This window comes from Rattus rattus, chromosome 4 (assembly GCF_011064425.1).
Source record: "Rattus rattus isolate New Zealand chromosome 4, Rrattus_CSIRO_v1, whole genome shotgun sequence".
Classification (NCBI taxonomy): domain Eukaryota; kingdom Metazoa; phylum Chordata; class Mammalia; order Rodentia; family Muridae; genus Rattus; species Rattus rattus.
The window spans coordinates 159,914,957-159,936,785 of NC_046157.1; the positions used below are offsets into that span (position 1 = coordinate 159,914,957).

The 21,829-nt window shown below is 47.0% G+C and overlaps 1 protein-coding gene across 1 annotated transcript in view; it reads left to right on the forward strand.

The window, feature by feature from the left end:
* The first annotated feature begins 4,592 nt into the window (after nt 1–4,592).
* Nucleotides 4,593–21,829, forward strand: part of Sag (S-antigen visual arrestin) — a 38,302-nt gene continuing 21,065 nt past the window's right edge. Inside the window, exons 1-7 of the mRNA XM_032901571.1 lie at nt 4,593–4,669; nt 9,259–9,319; nt 11,850–11,894; nt 13,554–13,747; nt 16,202–16,261; nt 20,029–20,105; nt 21,313–21,448. Coding sequence (XP_032757462.1) covers nt 4,604–4,669; nt 9,259–9,319; nt 11,850–11,894; nt 13,554–13,747; nt 16,202–16,261; nt 20,029–20,105; nt 21,313–21,448 — 639 coding nt within the window. The 5' untranslated portion in view covers nt 4,593–4,603. The remainder of the gene's footprint in view (nt 4,670–9,258; nt 9,320–11,849; nt 11,895–13,553; nt 13,748–16,201; nt 16,262–20,028; nt 20,106–21,312; nt 21,449–21,829) is intronic.

A 21,829-nucleotide genomic window follows, 5' to 3' on the forward strand; every position in this document is an offset into this window, starting at 1 on the left:
TTTGAGACAGAGCCTCACTCTATAGCCCTGGCTGGCCTGGAACTCACTATGTAGACCAGGCTGCCTCAGATCCACCTGCCTCTGCCTCCAGGGTGGGCACTGGAGTTAAAAGTGTGTGCCACCATGCCTAGCCTATACCCTATTTTAATTAATCTTTTCTTTAGTTTTTAATTTTCTTTTTAAATTTTCTTTTATAGGTGTGAATGTTTTGTGTGCATGTGTGTACACATGTGTGCATGGTACTAGTGGGGCTCAGAAGAAAGTGTCAGGTCCCCTGAAATGAATTACAGGGGGCTGTGAACCACCTCTATCCGGTAAATCTCATCCCAACCATTTTCACATTCTCCCAGTTTATCCAAAAGGTTTTGTGATCATCCAGTGCCTTACTTAACCAATTGAATATCTCTTCTGGGGTCACACGTTACGGGAGGAGGTTGAATTCTTAGCATATCCCCTTTCTTGGCCAGAAGCAGGATCTAAAGATTTCCTGGATTCGAGCTAATCCTAGGCAACACCTCACATGAAGTTGGCACAATGATTCATATGTCACTTTGTACTAGAGGAACCTTGTCCCTATCACCGTGTTCCTTGGTAGCTTAGGACCGAATGAATAGTCCTAGAGTTTCACTATTATTCAGGTATGATGAAGCTAAAGGTTAAGGAGGTAACTCTACCAGAATGAAATTCGTCACTTATGGCTCCCCAGAAGAGGGAGCTTGCCGTGACGCACAGAACCACACTGGGAAACACTAGGGTTGACCAGGGAGTAAGGGGAAACCATGGCAATAGTCTTTCTGCTGTTTCCATGGAAATGACAGGCCATGTACGATTTAGAGAGTGGGGGTGGGTATGATCTAGAGAGCATGGGGGTCTCTAGCTGTGATTATGCCAAACCAGGGCCTTCAGTATAACAACCTTGATGTTGGGGGTCTGAGGGAAACATGAAGGTGTAAGCCTCTACTTCTAGCACTCCACAAGGGAAAGCAGGAGGATCGTGAGTTCAAGGCCAGCCTGAGTTAGATGAGAGACCCCAAAGAAGGAAGGCAATTGGGAATGTGGTCTCTGTGTCTGGAGCACTAGGAAGTCAGAGTTTTTAATGTCTCTCTTTAGGAGAAGAGCAATCTCTCAAGGGCCCACAGTGTCCCAGCTACAGCATCTAGTCAGGTTTGGAGGCACACACCTGTAATCCCAGTACGGGGAGGGGGCTCAGGGTGGCTGAGGCAGGAGAACAAACCTAAAAAGCTAGGATTATACAGCTGCGGTTTGTGGAGTAACATCGTGCACATACATGCAGACAAAATACTCACAGACATGACAAAATTAAAAGTAAATCTTTTAAAAAATGTTTTTCCCAATGTGGTGGTGTACACCTTTAATTTCAGCACCCAGGAGGCAGAAGCAAATAGACTCTGTGAGTTCAAGGCCAGCCTGGACTATATAGGAATTTATAGGCTAGCCAGAGTGACATAGTTCTGACTCAATGGAAGAAAGAAGTGGGGGGAAGGAAAGGAAAGGGAAGGGGGAAGGAAAGGAAAGGAAAGGAAAGGAAAGGAAAGGAAAGGAAAGGAAAGGAAAGGAAAGGAAAGGAAAGGAAAGGAAAGGCTTTGACTCAAGGGGCTAGGATGAAGGACTTTGAGTTGTAAGCTAACCAAAGCATGACTCTTATCACAAAGTAATGAATTCAAATAAAAAGTGTCCCCTTGGGACTTAAAAGCTTTGGCAACTTTAGGAAAAATAAAATAAAGGGGGCACACAGGAGGCTTTATGGGGGGCAGGGATTGAAATAGAATGAAGTACAGTGGCAGACGTGTGAAAATACTGTCACGAAATCCATCGTCATGGTGAATGCTTCCCTAAACCATCAGCTCTTACTGCTGCAGTCCAAGGACTTGACTTGCTAAGTGTGTAGAGTCCCAATTACTCTTGGTTTTGTGTGTTGGGAACCGAGGAGGAGGAGGAGGGAGAGGAAGAAGAGGAGAGCAGCAGCAGCAGCAGCAGCAGCAGCAGCAAAAAGTGGGAAAGAAAACAGCAGGTTTACGGAAAGCAAAGAGGACAGCAGACGGAACAGTTGGTTGATGGGCAGAGTCCTGAGGAATAAGGTCAGGACCTGGCAGGCATTGTCCAGACTAGATGGAAATCCACCAGATTTGGGGACAGATGCTGATGCCCCCACCCTAGGTGTCACAATAAGCCTTTTGTTGCTACTGTTTTATTTCTAGAGTGATGCCCACTGTCAGTAGCTATAGCATCCCAGACAATCCTTCCGAGTGTGTTTGGGAGCATGAATTACTCCTCACAAAGTGAGGGCAGCACGGTGTAGTGGGTACTCTGCCTCACAGGCCCAGAGTCTAATAACAAGAGTCACTAGTAAGGATGAATGGCAGGTGAGCCTCAGGCCTGGGCCTGTGGCTGGGAGGACTTCCCTGAGACAATGGCACTTAGTCAAACTTGGAAGGATCCGAGTAGAAGGCTCACATAGGTTCCAAGATGCCTGTCTCCATGGAAGAGTGACAGGACCTCCACAGCAGGAGAATTGACAGGTCAGGGTTCAGAAGGTCTGTGCTGGGTGTAGAGAAGGGCCTGAGATGTAGCGATAGATGCCCATTGGGTGGTGGAGTTATTATTGCCCGGGGAAGCCCAGCTGGCGTGGAGACCCAGACTGAACGTGTAAAGACCAGGGAAGATACCAAGGGCCCAACAGGACTCTTGGTGTGTAGGGTGAAGGTGAGGGACACGTGCAGCCCAGCCCTAGATTGACCTTTCTCCTTGACCTTTTTCTTTATTTAATACCCTAATGCCCACTGAGATTAATCAGGTCTGTCAGTCGAACATCCCCCTTCCGGATGATGGTGAAGCGTGAAGGGATAAGCCATCTATTTCCAGAACCTAAAGAGGTTTAGGATTTAAAAAAGAAAAAAGTTTTCAATTAGCTATTCCTCTCACCACACCTTGCCCCGGCCAGCTGGATACTCGTGCACCTTTGGGACCCTCTGAGAAGATTGGAGCTTCCAGTTAATGCTTAGAACTGCTGAAATGGCCAATCTGCCATCTCACTGATCCAATCAGCTCCCTGCTCCTCAAATCTGATTTGGTTTTTAGACACTGAGACCTCAGAGCTGGGCATCTCCACAGATCCCTACAAATTCCCCCCACATGGCAGCCAGGGGCCTCACCCTTGCCCTGTGAGGTTATCTGATAGGATTTTACCAGTTCCCTCAGCGCACGGGGCTGGCTGCTCACCATCTGAAAGCACAGGTACACTCTCCTGACTTCGGTGACAAATTACAAGGTAAGTAAGCATCAGCATTCTCAGAAACCAGGGTGGACACAGGGTGGGAGTAAGAAACAAGAAAGACAGACAGACACGCTTTTCTGCAAGGCAGTGTGCTAGGGTTCACTACCTCTGACTACCACAGGATTTTGCTTGGAAAGGAAACTCAGAGAACATTCAATCCCAAATCCTGAGATGGCCTTGACTATCTGCCAGACTGAGGAGAGAAAACAGACGTGCTGAGTAGAAAGAAAGGCCTGCCTGGTGTAACTGGGGTTCTCCTATGCCCCTGACAACTGCATTTTGGGGAACAGTCATATGGCATATTTCAGGGATATTTTCTGTGAGCTTACCACAAAGCACAGAAAAGCCAGGTGTGGTGGTACATATCTGTAATCCCAGCACTAGGCAGGAGGATTGCCAGTTTGAGGCCAACCTGGGCTATATAATGAGCCAGGAGGAGAAAGAGGAGAAGAAGAGGAGGAGGAGGAGGAGGAAGGAAGACAGAAGCTAGTCATGATAGAATTGTTTGATTTTGTCTGAGACAGAATCTTACTGAATAACCCCGGCTGCCCTAGAAGTCATTTTGTAGTCCAGGCTGGCCTCGAATTTTCTGCAACCCTAACTCTGCCGTTTGAATGCCGAGATTATAGGTAGGAGTCACCACGCCTGGCATGACAGCATTTTAGATGCAACCTTACAAGTACATGACACCAACGCTTAATCAAAAAAGACAAAACTTCATTAGAATCTACCTAGTGAAGTTTACTGAGATGTCTGAAGCTTACCAAGAAAAACACACCAAAATATACAATGGGCCAGTCATGATGACACACTCCTTTGATCCCAGCACTTGGGAGGCGGACTTAGGTAGATCTCTATGAGTTTGAGGCCAGTCAGGTCTATATAGTGAGTTTCAGGCCAGCCAGTGAGACCCCATTTGGGTGGAGGGGTGCACTGGAGCTGGAGAAACGGCTCAGCAGTTATAAGTACTTGCTGTTCTTCCAAAAGACATGAGTTCGGTTCCTAGCACCCAGGTCAGGTTATAACTCCAGCTTCAAGAGATCCAACACCCTCTTCTGGCCTCTACCGGGTACTGGACACATGTGGCACACATACACATAAAAAAAAACTAACTATTTTTTAGATGTGCACTACAGTAAAGTGCAATCAATCAGAGAGAGCTTTGAACTGATCAAGGATGGATATTGGAGCATGGGAGGAAGTCACAGAAGTAGGCTTTATGTCCAGAGTGTCCATAACTTTGTATTTGGGTTCATTGTACTTTCTTAGCCTTTCGGCCTTGGACATACATCCCAAGGAACATACAACATGGCAGCCTGTGTGAAGACCAATAAATCCCATGTCATCTTCAAGAAGGTCTCCCGGGACAAGTCGGTAAGTGGTACAGAAGAGAGGCTCCTTGGAAATTATTGTAAGAAGATTAGGAAGCAGACATTTGTTAAATATAACCATGGTCAGCCATCTACCAATGAGGCCCAGGGAGGCCCTGTATCCGTGGCACGGACAGTCAGTGAGAGAAAACTGAGGATCCCACAACCCTCCATCTCTCAGCCCCATTGTCCCACCCCAACCTCATTATTCTACCTTGCGTGTTACAGCACTGGCCATACTAGCATACATACATACATACATACATACATACATACATACATACATACATACCCTAAGGCTGGTGTATCTGGTATATCTATCTAGCTGTATACCTAACGGACAGTGTAGATCTGCTTCGTAGGTTTTCCTGTGAGGCCTCACAAAGGAATCAGGCTTTTCACATGTACCTCCTCCTGCCCGTTCCTCTGTTGGCTGCACGGGTCATCATTTCCTTCAAGCTCTTGGATTCTTTAAGGTTATAGCTTTGGGGTTCTACATCTTTTCATTCTCTAAGTCTTCCTACCACAGTGTCTGTCAGCCCTTCTTATCTCCCCTTTATACTTTGTGCTGACTTCTCTGATCACTTGCCATTCCTCACTCCCCACTCCACTCCTCCACCCCAACCCCTTCCCCACTAATACCTAACAGACATTCATTGTGTATGGCCATGCCTCCTTGAAATGGAGCTGGTCTTTAAACAGACACTATTTGAAACAAGAAATGTATTTCCTTCTTTCCTCCCTCCTTTCCTCCCTTCTTTCTTCTCTGTAACTAGGGAATTAAACTTAGGGCCATATATATGAGAGAAAGATGATGGATATAGATATAGATATAGACATAGACATAGACATAGACATAGACATAGACATAGACATAGACATAGACATAGACATAGACATATCAGCACCCCACCACTATATACCCAGCTCTAATTTTACTTCTATTTTGAGTCAGAATCTCATTAAATTTCCCAGGCTGGCCTTGAACTTGGACTCCTCCAGCCTTAGCCTCCTGAGAAACTAGAATTCCAGTGTGCTGCCAGCCCCATTTAGTTTTTTGTTTTTTGTTTTTTTCCTGGTGCAAGGGTCCGAGTGGAGGAGAATCCATCAATTCTTGTTTTGTGTACTGGGAGTTTTCAGTGGCAACCCTTGTGTGCCCTAGTCATGGGTACCTGGCGCCTGCAGCCATTTCTCTGTGGCTCTCTTTTCTGTGAGATCCTCAGCCTGGTGGTGAGCACCCCAGCTCATTCCAGTTCATGGTTTGAGGATACAGTCTAACATAATGGGGCCTGGTGGCAGGAACATGAGGCAGGATGCAGACAAGATGAGTACCCCTAATGAGCTCTTAAATGTCAGGAGACCTTTCCCGGGAGCTCTCCGGGAGACTTACCTCCTATCCTTACTGCTTGGGCCTGAGCTACCTGCCTACACTATGCTGATCACAAGCCAAAGGAATTAGGTTCTCAGAACTGGATCAATCAAAAAACACCCCTTGAGCTGGAAGTGGCAGCACAGATCTCTGATTCCAGTACTCATGAGGATCCCAAGTTCAAGGCTAGCCAGAGCTACACAGAAAGCACTTGTTGAAGGAAGGATGCAGGCTGGCTGGCTTGCTAGAAGGATAGTTCAACAGTTAAAGAGCATTTGTCGCCTTTTTAGATGTCCTGGATTCAGTTCCCAGCACCTACGTGCTAACTCACCATTCATAACTCCAATTCCAGGGCATCAGATGCCCTCTTCTGACTTGTGGGCACCAGGCATATACATAATATGTATACATGCATACATACATACAACATACATACACACATACATGCATGCAGGCAAATGATCATACACAACTAAATTAAAATGAGTACATCCTTTAAAACAATGTTAAAGTAAAAGACAGATGCGGGCAGGGAGTGGGGAGAAGAGAAGGGGGGAAGAGAATCACCCATTAGGGCTAGCCTCCCCTTAGCATTCGACCTCATGATTGATGGTGGAACACGTGCATGACTGGGTGGTTTATCCAAGAAGGTGTGCTTAGCTATGGGTGAGTTGCCGGAAGTCTATCTGTCGGTTTCACCCTTTTCTACCTGTCCCTGTCCTCCCCACTCCTTTTCCCACTTGCTCCCAGTTGAGTTTGGAGTCGCTTGCTCCTGGTTAAGACTCACGATGTACCTACCACCCCTGGGGAACTTACTCTCATCTAGCTGGACTGGATCTGCAGCCTTTCCCTCTCTGTCAGTCAGGCTTGATAGCACACACCTTTAATCCCTGTAGTCGGGAGGCAGAGGCAAGTGAATCTCTCTGAGTTTGAGGCCAGCCTGGCCTACATGACAAGTTCCAGGACAGCCAGGGCTACATAATTAGACCCTGTCCTGTTTTAAGCGCTTACCTCACACCAAGGTAGCAACCTGGTTTTGTCTCCAGAGACCCACAGTGCTGCGGAGGCCTCCACAGTCCTGGAAGCCAGGAAAGTGGAATATGTGCTGGGAGGAGGAGAGACACAGATCCTGAGTGCTCCTGGGGCACCAGGTTTGAAGTCAGCCTGGGCTACACAGGGTGTTCTAGAACAGAGTGAGAGACTCTGGCTGAAAATAACATAAGGGCAGCCAGAGCATGCTGGGATGCTGGGGACCTGTAGTGCCAAAATGTTCTCTTGAAGCGTGAGGAGGGCTTCCTCAGCTAGAGGTGTCACTGAAGGGCCTTCCTTGCTGCCTGCATTAGGAACAGAGAGGTTTAATTGTGAGAGTTCTATGGCAAAGCTGTCATGGCCATGGCCAAGGTGAGGAAGAGGGGCCTGGAGCCCAGAGGTAAGGATCGATCCTGTTGGCCACCTTCAAGAAGCTGGATACTATTCCATAGAAGGGAGAGAAAGTCACGTCTATGAATTGGGAGGTAGCCACGTTAGGGTTCCTGCAAGAACAGAGGTAGGTAGATGGAGGAGAGTTTATGCCCCTGGGTAAGACTCATGGTCTACCACCACTTGGGGAACCTTAGCCCCATTCAGTTTGGCTGGACTGGGTCTGTAGAACTGGGGGCAGGTGCTTTCCTGGGCTATCCTGGGGTATCCAGCAGATATCAGAACTCAGAAGCCAACAGGACCTCCTCCCAGGAACATGCTTAGACGGATGTGCCAGCCCCAGGCCAGGCTGGCAAGCAAGGGACAAACAACAGTTCCCTCTCTCCTCTCCCTCTACTTTTGGGTCCATCCTGCACAAAAAGCAGAGGGCCAGAAAGTCCACTGGGGAAGTCAGCTGGGTTAGCCTCAGGTGAGAGCTCTGACCTAGAGGGAGAAGCTTGATGCCTGCTGCAGTGCACTTTTTCCTGTGTGTCCCTGCATCCCCATGCCCAGCTCCCACACTTCCAAGGCTCGTGAGGCCTGAAGAAATGCTGTGCACAAATTTGCAAGGTGTCCCCTGGGTTCCTCTCCATTGACAGGGATGTAGAAGCATTCGCCTGATACCATCTTCAACATCAGTCATGCAAACGGACCCACCTGGGGAGAAATGATTCCCTGTGGAAGATTGAGTATAAGATACAATTTAATGTCAAAAATCATTTAGGTTGTTTGGTGAAGTAAAAATGTGTACTTGATAGGCCTAGAGAAGCAGAGGGCTAGCCGGGATGCGTGTTTTTGCTCATTGGCATCCTTCGCAAGCACTGACTGAATCCTTCTCTGTACCAAAGGCTGTAGGAAATACTGAGAAGGCTGGTATATAGAACACTCTAGATAAGTGTTTCTCAACCTGTGGGTTGTGACCCCCTTGAAGTTGAAGAACCCTCTCACAGGGGTCACCTATGGCCATTGGAAAACACAGATATTTATATTATGATTCATAACCATCACAAGGTTGTAGCTATAAAGTAGCAACAAAAATGATTTTATGGTAGGGGGGTCACCATGACATGAGGAACTATATTAAAGGGGTGCAGCATCTGGAAGGTGAGACCCACCGCTCTAGATCCTCACCTCAAGGCTTTTGTGATCCTCTGGCAAAGAAGTGACCCTGCTCACCTACCAAATAGCTGAGGAGACTAGCTGCTGAGAACATGGGTGGCATCCCCACCAATTTGCTCCATGCCCTCCTTCCTCAGGGCGTGGTTGTGGGTTTACTTGTGTGGACTCAGTCAATCACTTCTCTGGGACTCCTACTCCTTTCCTAGTCTAGAAAGACTCTGGACACAGAGACAAGACCTTTCAGTGCATAACTAGAAACAGAAGGCTGATTGTGTCAGATTCACCTGGTTGCCTACAGACCTGGGCTTGAGAAGAGGAGGGAAGAACAGAGTGGGAAGAATTCCCACCATCTACACAGATGGAAAGAGTTCCCTGGAGTCACATAGGGATGGAAGACAGGACACTGCACTTGAACCATCTTCACCCACAGCAGGGAGAGAAGGACACCCACAGAGTGTCTGTGGAACTGACCAACCCCTCTTCTGAGGACTAATGGAAAGGGCCAAGGCTACAGGGTAGAGTGCTTGCCTTGCATGCATGTGGTCCCAGGTTCGATTCCCAGCACTGGGTAAGAGGAAGATAAAAACACTACTGGGAAGACTCTGGGATTGTTGGCCTCTGAGTGAATGCCTTTGTTCTTTCTGCAGGTGACCATCTACCTGGGGAAGAGAGACTATATAGATCACGTCAGCCAAGTAGAGCCTGTAGGTAAGTTGAGTCTGGAGGAAAATTTAATGTTGGTTTTCCTCTCAGTCATCAGACTGCTAGATTTTGGTTTAAAAAAAAATGCCAGTAGGGGACAGTGGCCCAGGCCTTTAATCCCAGCACTCAGGAGGCAGCGTCTGATGGGTCTCTATGAATTCAAAGCCAGCCTGGTCTACATAGTGAATTTCTGGACAGCCAGGGCTACATAGAGAGAACTTATCTCAAAAAATGAACAAACAAAAAAGATGGAGACATCTCAGAAGTAAAGAGCACCGGCTGCTCTTACAGAGGACCAGAGTTCAGTTCCCAGCACCCACACAGCAGCTCACAACCATCTTAGTCCATCTCCAGGATATTTGATGCCCTCTTCTGGTTGCTATGTGCAGTATGTGGGTGGTGCACATATATGCATGCAGGCAAACACCCATATACACCAAATAAAACAAATCCTTTAAAAAAAATCAATCTCAGTCAGTTGGGGGCACACACCTGTAGTCCCAGCACTCGGGAGGCAAAGGTAGGCAGAACTCTTGAGTTTGGGGCCAGCCTGGTCTACAGAATGAGTTCCAGGACAGCCAGGGCTACATAGAGAAACCCTGTCTCAAAACAAACAAGCAAACGAATAAAATATCACAAACAAATAAAATAATAATCTAATCAAATAAATACAAACTAAAATGTCAGTGAGTGGCCACTGGTTAGTCGGAAATGATTTGTTTTTACATTTATTTATTTACTTGTGTATCAGAGGAAAATTTTGTGTAATCAGTTCTCTCACTTTTGTGTGGTTCTGGGGATGGAACTCAGGTTGCCAGGATTGTGCAGTAAGCATCTTTACCCACTAAGCCACTTTGCTGACCCCTCAAATTAAAAAAAAAAAAAATTAAAAGGTTGGTTTGTAGCTCAGCACTGCTTGCCCAGTTCAAGGCCCTGGGCTCCATCTTCAGTACTAAAGGAAACGATCCATTTCTCTGCTTCCTGAGTGTGCATGCAATACGGCCGATGCCTCAAACGCCTGTTTCCACATTACCCCATCAAGACAGATGTGCCACTAGGTAAGCGCGTGCGGCATCAATTACTTCTTACATCTCCAGAACCACCCAGAAATCTAATTATATGTAGAAAAAGAAACTGTTACCACACGTTTTCCCCCAAATCAAATCAATATGTTTCAATTTTTCAAATGCAAAAGAAGGTTAAAAGAATGGGCTGTGGCCATGCTGGTGATCCTAATAGTGCCGAGAGCTGGGTCCCCGTGCACCACTGTGGGGAGCGTACATTGCTGCAGCCACTGGGAAAGCAGCTCGGCGGGTTCTTTAAGAACTAAGTCTATCCTTTCCCTGTGAGCCAATAATAGCACCCCTGGGTATTTATTGAGAAGTGAGAACTGCACACAAAAGCTTTCTTGGATGTGGTTGTTCACAGAGCAGCCCCAAACTGAAAAGACTAAAGTCTCTCTTCAGTAGATGAGGAACATTAAACAAACTGTGGTATATCCATACCGTGGACTACTATTCAGTCATAAAAAAGAACAAGCAGCCAGTTGTTGGCACTCGCCTGTGATCCCAGCACTTGGGAGGCTGAGGCAGGAGGATGCTGGGTAAAAAGAACATCCTCAAAGGAGTGCAGACTTCATAATTCCACTTATATAACATTCTCAAGATGACAGAAATCCACAGACAGTGCTTGCCAGGGGCTGAGGATAATGGGAGCAGAGACGGAATGCAATAGAGCCCAAAGAGACCTTTACGATGCCAGAACAATTCCACGTCTGGATTGTGGTGCTCACACCTATGATAAAACGACAGAACTGTGCACACCCACTGTGTACTTACCATGTCCTCGTCTAACTCTAAGCACGAGAGGCGACTGAATGAATGGTGCTGGAGCCCTCCGCACTAGCTCTGCAAGCTTTCTCTGGCTTGCTAAGCGTTTCATGAGCAACCGTTCGAAAAGCGTATGGGGGGAGATTGGGAGTTTTAAGCGATGAGGATAAAACTGTCCTCAGTGGGTAAGGTTCCTTGCTGCCAAGACTGATGACCAGAATGTGATCCCCAGAACCACATCTTAAAAGTGACAATTCTTATTTTATGTGTACGTGTGTGCGCCTGAGTGCATGTCAGTGCATATGCATGCAGGAGTCATCAGAGGACAGAAGGGCTGTTGGACCCCCTGAGACTGGAGCTACAGGCAGATGTGGGTTGCCACATGGGTGCTAGGAACCCAAACCCAGGCCCTGTGCAGGAGCAGCTAGTTCTGTTAACTGCCCAGCCATCTCTCCACTCTCTAGAACAAATATTATTCTTAAAAACCATAAAAAGCAAGCTGGTTGGTGAATCAGGCCTGAAGGCAGGAGGATTACTTGTTTATGGTCATCCTTAGCTACAGAGCAAGCCCAAGGCTAGACTGGGCTACATGATACCCTGTCTCAGCCTCCCTCCTCCGAACTAAACAGAGAAGACGCCAGAAGTCCTAAAGTCAGGTGCCTTGATTTCCTAATCTCACTCCCTTGGTTTTCTCTCTGTTGTTTTAGATGGTGTTGTATTGGTGGATCCTGAGCTCGTGAAGGGGAAGAAAGGTGAGCTAAGCCCCTTGCTCATCCTCCAGGCAGAGGCCTAGTTGCCTTGCCCATCCTTCTCTGGGCAGAGAAGGATACTGGTGGGCAGTAGGAAACTATGCTTGTTGAAAGGCAAAGAAACAAAACACAGAGTTTATTTTTTTGTGCTTCGTTGCAAAGTTCTGTGCCACAGTATCACAGTGCCCTTGAGATCTCTGGCGGTTGTGTGTGTGTCAGACCATTTGTTTCTAATGACAACTTGCAAAAACTGAACTAGAACAGATTCGAGCTACGCTTATGATGATGTCGCTGACTCAGATCCATTCTAAATATGCCTTTGGAGGGGTTGCTCCTGGCAACCACGAGGCATTGTTCTAAACCTTGGATGTACCCACTGGAATGTGTCAGGTGTAGGCTGGTAACAGGGTCGGGGTGAGAGGGGAGCAAGGCAGGAAAGACAAAACAATTGTTCTCCTCTGTTCCCCCAACCCCCTTCCCGGGGGCTCCTCAGCTCTCTGGCTTGAACCCAACCAGCCTGGCCCTTTACCACACAGGGATTCAGCTATCAGGGAAAACCACAGCTCAGTGGGTGCAGGCAAAAGTCCAGGCCTGCTGTAAGGAAGGGTGCAGGGTGTCGAGTGGCTCTGAGTCAGCAGTCAAGGGGCAGCTGGCCTCAGAACTGACACACGAGAATGCTCAGCCAAAGCTACGAGACCCGAGGTACCACTTTCAGCAAACTTTACCGTGGAAGACCATGCACTTCCTGTCTTCAAAGAAACCTGAAGCAAACTCATACACTGGGCACCGGCTCCCTTTAATCAGGCAGAATTTTGGGAAGTGGTGATTTAGAGGCTGTTCAGTGAGGCTCCGGGCAATGCGCAAAGACAATAGAGGAAACTTCTCACGTTCCATTTTGTCTCCCCGCCTGGCCCAGGCCTTTGGCTCTTCCCTCAGCCTCCATATGGCTCAGGCACATGTCCCATTTGCTTCCAGCACTGTTTGTCTCTCCAAACATCCTGCCCTCTCTGACCCAAGCAAGCATGTTAGCACTGTGTCAGACGTCCAGCTCCGGATCGTCACGCTAGTGGACCAGGAGAAGGGGGGAGGGGAGGAGACAGTAAGGCCAGGTGGACTGTGCTCGTCTGTCCGCACATTGTTTTAATTTATTGCATTTGTATTCGTGGGTACGTGTGTGTGTCCCTGTGCCTCTGCATGTGTACATATGTGTGCGGGTGGGTACACAAGTACTAAGGTTCACATGTAGAGGTTCAACTTGTGGAGAGTTGGTTCCCTCCTGCTACCGTGTGGACCCTGGAAATTGAATTTCGGCTGTCAGCCTTGGAAGCAGACGCCTTTACTCAATTAGCCATCTTGCCAGCCCTGTCCATAGATTTCTACCACTCTAGCAAAGTAATGTGGTTGCCAAGGAGATGGCCCCCAATCCGTGAGAGCCCTGCTTTTGAATAATGAACTCTAACCCTAGGAACATGCTGATCCTCCCAAAGTGTGCCGACCAGCTGCATTGTATTATCCTCCCAGACCCTCCCCCCTTCCTTCCAGGCAGCAGAGCCTGGCGCCTGGGGCAGACACCATGGTGTGGTCACTCTGTTGCTGGCTCCGCTCAGTGCCAGTGGCTGAGGTGCATGGACCAAGACTAACCTGTCGCCTGTCCTTCCCCAGTGTATGTCACCCTGACCTGCGCCTTCCGCTATGGCCAGGAGGACATTGATGTGATTGGCCTGACCTTCCGCAGGGACCTGTATTTCTCTCGGGTCCAGGTATACCCTCCTGTTGGGGCCATGAGTGCCCCAACCCAGCTCCAGTTGAGCCTGCTCAAGAAACTGGGAGACAACACGTACCCATTTCTGCTCACGGTGAGCTTTCCTTCCCCTGCCTGCTCCCCCGGTTTGTCTCCTTCATCCGTGATACCCTATGATAGGAACAGGGCAAAGAGGAGGGGACGGAGGCCCACACATGTGGGCCTGTAAATTGCACCCTTGAAAGAAATTCTAGATTGCATGTCCGAGATTGTCTGTTTTTAAGTCTTTGGAAATAGCCTCCCTGCCTCAGAAGGCACCATTTCAACCTGCCCTTTGGATATTTTCCTTCATCTGACCACCTAATTAGATGAGTATGTTCTGTCTTCTCTCATTCACTATAAAAAGAAACTGGTAGATGTGACCCTCAGCTGGCCCCAGGGTGTTCTAAGCAAGCAAGAGTCTGCTTTGGGACAGGAGGTCTTAGTAGATGAGTGCCATCTTTTAGCCCTCGGCCCCAGGGTAAACAAGGCACACAGGGAAACTCTGTCTCCATAAAACAAACAAACAAAAAGTCAAGAAATGTTGTCTAAGTCAGAACATGCATGAACCCCAACCCCCAAAACGTGATTCCACATAAAACAAGACAGATACAAAAGGAAAAACAGTATCATACGTTTGCACTTCCATAAGCAACAGTTGAGCCCCATTAATTTAGATGGAACGGAGACCAGGTCTACTGGCCGGCTGGGGAGGAGGACAGGGATTTCAGGTTCCGTGGATAGAGCTTCTCTTTGGAATGACGGGGAGGCTCTGGAGACTAATGCTTATGACTATTCTGACGCAGTATGAACAGATTTAACACAATGAAACACGCACTGAAATGAGCTAAAATGGTCAAATCTTATGTTATCCTATTATACCACAATTGTTATATATATATTTTTAATTTACTTTGCCCAGTGTGGTGGTGCATGCCTTTAACCTGAGTACTTGGGATACAGGCTTATCTTTGAGTTCAAGGCCACTTGGTTTTGCAGAGCCTGTTCCAGGATAGCCAGACCTTCTCAAAAATCAGATAGATAGGTAGGTAGGTAGATAGATAGATAGATAGATAGATAGATAGATAGATAGATAGATAGATAGCACACACACATACCTGTGCAGAACTTGAAGTGGTAACAATTTTTGCAATGCATAACAAAAACCTTTAGAGGCCAGGTATGTTGATATGTGGCTTTAATCCCAGCATCCAGAAGGCAGAGGCAGGATGATCTCTGTGAATTAAAGGCTAGCCTGGTCTACATAATGGGCTCCAGGAAGCCAGGGCTACACCAAGAAACCCCATCTCAACCCCTGCCCCCCAAAATACAAAAAATAAAACCAAAAAGTTCGTTACAAATGGAAGGTTTTTTTCTTTTGCTATCCTGAAGCTTGCTGTTGTAGACCAGGCTGGCTTCAAACTCAGATTCTCCTGCCTCCGCCTCTCAAGTGCTGGAATTAAAGCCATGGGCCAACATGACAGGCTAGAAATGGACTCCTTAAGTTCTGGAGGTGTAGCTTGGTGTTGGAGCATTTGTCTGGCATGCACCAAATTGGTCCCCGGCACAGAAAGATTTTTTTTTTAAAGCAACCACAGAGGGCTGGAGAAATGGCTCAGAGGTTAGCCGCTAGCTGCTCTTGCAGAGGTCCAAGAGTCAGTTTTCAGCATCTGAATGGCAGCTTGTCTGTAACTCCAGTTCCAGAGGATCTATCACTCTCTTTGGGCCTCCATAAACACCAGGCACACATGCAGTGGACATATACAGACAGGCAAAACATTCATACAAAAATATTTGGAAATTAATAAATCTTTGAAAAATGTGATTTTTTTTCAGTCATGAATCTCAGCGATATATAGACAGAGGCAGGAGAATTGAAAGTTCAAGGCTAGCATAAACTAAGCAGAGAAAGATCCTGTTCACACACACACACATACACACACACACACACACACTCTCTCTCTCTCTCTCTCTCTCTCTCTCTCACACACACACACACACACACACACAAACAAACATACACAAATTTGATTTTGACTTAATAGTTCACATACCATTAATTGACTAAAACTGGACTACAGGATTTGAAGATGTATATTTATTGTTGCACTATTTATAATGACAAAACAATTAAACACCATGTAGGTGTCCAACAGGGGGGAATGGCTACCTGAAGTGCATTGTAAAAGCTCTAAGTGCTATAGAGAGAAATTGTAGGTCATTGTGTGTATGGCCAGAGGGATGTCTGAATAGGATAAAGGTTAGTGAGGTGTGTGACCCAGATAATCAGACACCTTTGGTCCCCGTGGACACACTCGGGCCCAGGTGATGAACACAAGCCTTGGGTACAAGGTCAATTGTGTGTCTCTGTACATGCTGGGAGGTTTTTGGAAATAAATCAGCATTGAGCTGGGTGTCAGGAGAGTGGGAGAATTCTGTGGGTTTTTTCGTGTCATCTTGTATGATGGATTTACACTGCACATAGAATGACCCCTCTGAACGACATGGTTGTATGCTTGTGTTTTTCCAGTTCCCTGACTACCTACCCTGCTCAGTGATGTTGCAGCCAGCTCCACAAGATGTAGGGAAGGTAAGTTAAAGAACAAATGCCACAGGTTGTCCTCTTTCAATAGGCTTTTGCTTGCTTTGAGGTGGACTCTTATGAGACTGAGGCTGACTTTGAAATCCTGCCTCCACCTCCCAAGGGCTGGGATTGCAGTCATGAGCCACCATGCCAAGCTTTCAATGGCCATCTAAAGTAGCTTTTTATCATTGAAAATTCAAATATGCTCAGGGCCCAGCATAAAGATTCTCCAACCATGAACATCCTTGTGAACAAGAGATTGAACCCCCTGGGTCTTACATGTTAACAGACAGCCACAGGCAACAATAAGAACACAGAACTGTAGGACATATTAGATGGCCACAGCCACTATGGAAAGCCTCGAGCTTGTGTAAGGGAGGACAACAGATGACATTTAAAGTCAGAGTCCTTAGTCTCAGAAAGTGGGAAACCCAGACTTTACAGGGAAGGAGGCCCTGGGACTTGCTGTGGAGGGAACATGCTGGATGAGGGGAGAAGGGGTGGAGGGTGGGAACTGAGGCCAGGGTGGAAGGAAGGCATAGGGCAGCCAGGTCTTGACAACTTGGGTTTGAATGACATGGGAGCCAGTGGAGGGGCTGAATAGCAGGCTCTGACTCAGGGTTACAAAGGGACAGAAATGGATCTGAAGTTGCTCAGACATGTGCTGTGAAGGGGAAGGGATGAAAAGAAGAGTGTGAACAAGATGGACCAGGGACTCCAGGCACAGAGGAGGGAACGAAGACCAGAGAAGAGGGGGTAGGTGCCAGCTTGCCTGCCCCAATTACTATGATGGCGGGTCTGGAGGTATGGAGAACAGTAGGCAGGGACTGGTGATGGAGAGTGGAAGGACAGTGTTCATCAGTACGTTATCATCACCCACTGGTGGTCATAGATTAGAAATGGGATTAAAAAGACTGGGGTGGGATGGAAGGGCATAGAAGAGAATTGAACTAAGTGGAATGGGACCATACATGGTTTGCAATACATTGCATACATTGCCTACTGGTCACACATTGCAAAGGCCAATGTCATGAGAGGGATTACACACACACACACACACACACACACACACACACACACACACACACACACACACACATACACACGTGTCTGATTTCTAGGCCACACTATAAATATTACTTCCAAATGTTTGAATGCCATGGTCCAGGGACGCCGAGGACAGCTGGGATCAGGGCTTTGGGGGAGCCACCAAGAGCCGAGTGTTTGCAACCCAACAGGATATCCATGGATACCACTCTTAGTGCCTTGAACACCTGTGTCCCTAGTTGTGTGCAGCACTAAGTCAGAAGGTCATGCAGGGTCAGGTTGCACTCAAGATATGGGGACAAGGAACTAAGAAAATACAACTGAGACTTGTCAGATCCATCAGTGCTCTTTCCAGGAGGTCCTAAATCCTGATTCTTAGATAATCTTTCTGGAGTTTTATAGCCCTGTGCAGGCTAGAAGCCCTCTTATTCCTCCATTCTTAGAGAGGAGAGGGTAATAACTTGCAAGGGGGGCCACTGGGCTGGGAACCTTCAGTATCTTTGAGCTGGGGACCTGGTTGCAGCTGGAGGCTTGAGGGACACAGAGATTATTAGATACATGTATGTATGTATGTATGTATGTATGTATGTATGTATGTATAACTATAATACATACCATTCTGTGTATCACAAGTTACATGTTATAATCTTCTACAATATAATGTAATTTGTTTGATATTAATATATTAATGAAATGATATATACTAATATACTTCACCCCTATATAATGGTTACACAGTAAAATATCTTAACACTATATAACAGATAGGTTAACAGAGTATAATATATAGGCAGACAATTTGAAATACACGATAAATGATTATGCTATTATCCAGTTTTAGACAGCTGTAAAGAGAGTGACTGCTTCAGCCTAGGGGCACCCCAGAGCCCAGAGAGGCCTATGGAAGTGTGTGGCTTGTTCAGAGACCAGCACAGGGTGTGACAGCTAGGTGGGGATGGGTAGGTGACAGAGCATGCTGCCTGCAGACATTTTGGCTACATTTCACCTGTTTGTCTGCAACCTGAGAGCTAACGTGTTCCTTAGTCTCAGAACTGTTAGGTCTATGGCTCAACCGTCACCATTGACATGTGGCATTGGGACACAAGAGGCATCCTTGTTATCCCTTCTTTTCTCTTGGGGCAGAGACCAGGATGTGCTGGGCCTACACAGGGAGTGAAGGGCAGGAGATCACATGCAGATGCATTTATTCCATCCATGCAGACTTAAAAGTCCTCTTTCATTTTGAAAACAAGGCCATCTTACCATTTCACCTCATTGAGAAGGAAAAATTCAATCATTTGAACCATTGCAGTCTGGCTAGGGTTGGCTTTGGGGGGAGTCACCAAGGTCTGAGTGTTTGCAACCTGACAGGACATCCATGGATACCCGCTCCTAGTGCCGTGAATACCGGTGTCCCTAGTTCTGTGTGCAGCATTAAGTCAGAAGGCCGGGCAGGGTCAGGTTGCACATTTGTGAACAAAGCAGAGAGAGGCCTGGACCTGCCTGGAGGTGAGAGGCACAGCTCATGTTGGCAGGCTGTCCTTCTGTAGTAGCTCTTTGTCCACACCATGTTTACTCCTTGTCCTGGCTGATTTATGTCAACCTGACCCAGGCGAGACTCATCTGAGAGGAAGGAGCCTAAATTAAGAAAATGCCTCCCTGAGCAGGATGAACCATCACCCTGCAGCCTGTGCTTCTGCTAGTATCAATGTGTAGGTGCCATTCTTGTAGCTCTTACCTGCAAATTTAGCTTGAGTTAAGGCATTTGGGGGAACCATTTAGCTTAAATACTGCTGGTTTGGAACGTCTTTGTAAGAGTAGGGTTGGCACTAAGGCAGTATGGAAGGCTAGGGGATGGGGTCACACTTACTGAGTTCCTATGGAAACTCTGAATATTTTATATGGATTTTTACTCACTTTTCTGACATGATACAATTGAGGGCCCCTTGGCTGCGGAGCTTGTTTGTAGCTTGAACATGGGTGAAATGGGCCAAAAGCTTAGGTTGTGACCCATTTTGAAAATATAGTATCTTGAAATAATTGAAGGGAAAAAAAACCTCCTTAAGATCAGGCTGCAGACAAGCTTGCAGAACTTTTGTTTTATTTTTTGTTTTTCCAATCAGGGTTTTTCTGCATAGCCCTGGCTGTCCTGGAACTTACCCTGTAGACCAGGCTGCCCTCCAGCTCAGAGGTCCACCTGCCTCTGCCTCTGTCTCCTGAGTGCTGAACTAAAGGTACACTCCACCACTGCTGGGCTAGTTTCTTAATTAGTGATTGATGGAGGAAGAGTCAGCCTATTGTGGGTGGTGTCATCCCTGGGCTCTATAAGAAAGCAGGCTGAGCAAGCCATGGAGAACAAGCCAGTAAGCAGCATCCCTCCATGGCCTCTGTATCAGCTCCTGTCTCCAGATTCCCGCCCTGTTTGAGTTCCTGTCCTGATTTCCTTTGATGAGGAACAGTGATGGAGAAGCATAAGTCAAGTAAACCTTTCCTTCCCTGTTTGCTCTTTTGGTCAAGGTGTTTCATCACAGCAATAGTAACTCTAACTAGAATGCTGATGTCAGTTTAGATTAGCAGTATATTTCTCCACTAGTCTTCATGGGACAACCCCAAGAAAGACACCATCTAGGAGAAAAGCTTGGGCCATGTATCTCCCTACAGGTGTGACCTCTGTTCTGTTAGGGAGGTGCTGACCACTGCCCTATCTGTTCTCTTGTCTCCAATAGAGCTGTGGGGTTGACTTTGAGGTTAAAGCATTTGCCACAGACATCACAGATGCTGAAGAGGACAAGATCCCCAAGAAGTAAGAGTACTCTTGAGGGACTTGGGTAGGGCTGGTTGGCATAGAGGTGGGACTAAGAAATGCTACCACCTTATCCTGGTGTGACAGACTCTTTGAGTTGGTTCCTGGTGGCCGGTGTCATGGAATCTCCCAAGATCAAGGCAGATAAGGCCTGAACTATCTACCATTTGATTGGGGAGGATGATGACTACCGATATGGGGAGGGGAACATAAAAGGGAATGACAATGGTCTTAGCAACCTCGGGGACCCATAGGCCCCCAAACCTTCTGGGTCCTTTCATTTTCTTTCTATTTATTTATTTTCTCTTCTTAGTTTCTATTTTATTATTTTATTCTATCTATTTTATTTCAAAACAGTCTCACTCTGTAGTCAAGACTGCCCTAGAACTTCTGCCTCAGTTTCCCAAACCCTGCAATGCCAGGTACAAGATACCATGTCTATTTTTTTTAAAAACATTTTTGAACTTACGATAAGATACGTACACTATGAAGTTTGTGATTCTAATCACTTTGAAACACATGACTCCGTAACACTAAATATATTCACAATGTTTCACCGGCCTCGGATTCTAACTCAAAGCATTTGTACCATTCCAAACAGAATCTCTGTCACCAATAAACATTCCTCCCATCCAGCAGGGCTCATTTTTCAAAAAAATCTTTAAATGAGCATTTCACACTTATATACAGTGAACTAGGATGAAATACACCCCCACTTTTCTTTCCTCTTTTCACTCCCCACCCCAAATCCTCCCAGCACCTCCCCCTCTTAGCTGTGCCTTCTTTTTATTTGATAACTCACTTTCACTGCTAAGTCTCCACCCTTCCCATCTCTTCCCATGTTCTCCTCATGCTCGGCACCCACACCTCCCAATGCTGTGGATCCGACCCACCCGTCATATGTACCATGACCTGAGCGACATGCTTTCGATGCTTCTGATGGTGACAATGTGCCAGTTTCATGGCGCTCTAAAGTAGAGTCACATAAGGCATCTGAAACCATGACACAGCTCTCCTGCGAGGAGGCTAAGCCAAGTCTGACAGGATGCAGAGGACCCTACGGGCATTGCAGGTTCAGCATTCAAACCCCTGGAATCATAGAAGAGTGATCAGAACAGGCCTTTCTCACGTCCCTAGCAGGACGATTTGAAGCATTTGGGGTTGGGGTGGGGACACCAACCATGAACCCTGGGCCTTTTCTCCTCAGGAGCTCTGTGCGGCTACTGATCCGGAAGGTGCAGCATGCCCCACCTGAGATGGGTCCCCAGCCCTGTGCTGAAGCCTCCTGGCAGTTCTTCATGTCCGACAAGCCCCTGAACCTCTCAGTCTCCCTCAGCAAAGAGGTAATCCTCATCCCCATGAGGTTTAGATCACAGTCCCCTCACTTTGTAGATGTGTACAAGTCACTTTGGGTTGGCCATAGTGAGAGCATAGATGTTTGCAAATTACCGGCTTATTTCCATTAATTTGGAGCCAGTCATCCTGAGCCACCATGGCTTTACCATTGCACGTGTTGGCTATCCCCATAGTCTGAGGGCTGTAGAGATCATAAGTATACATCTCCTTCCAGCCGCCTTGGCCACTCCCAGGACCTTCATTCTCTAAGGAAGCACTGGTCACTGTACTATTTTAAGTTGCTCACTTTCTTGGAAAGTTCAGATTTTATAGAAAACCCACAAGGTAGCCATGTTAGGAGTGATGTCATCAGTGAAGAGAGTCATGGG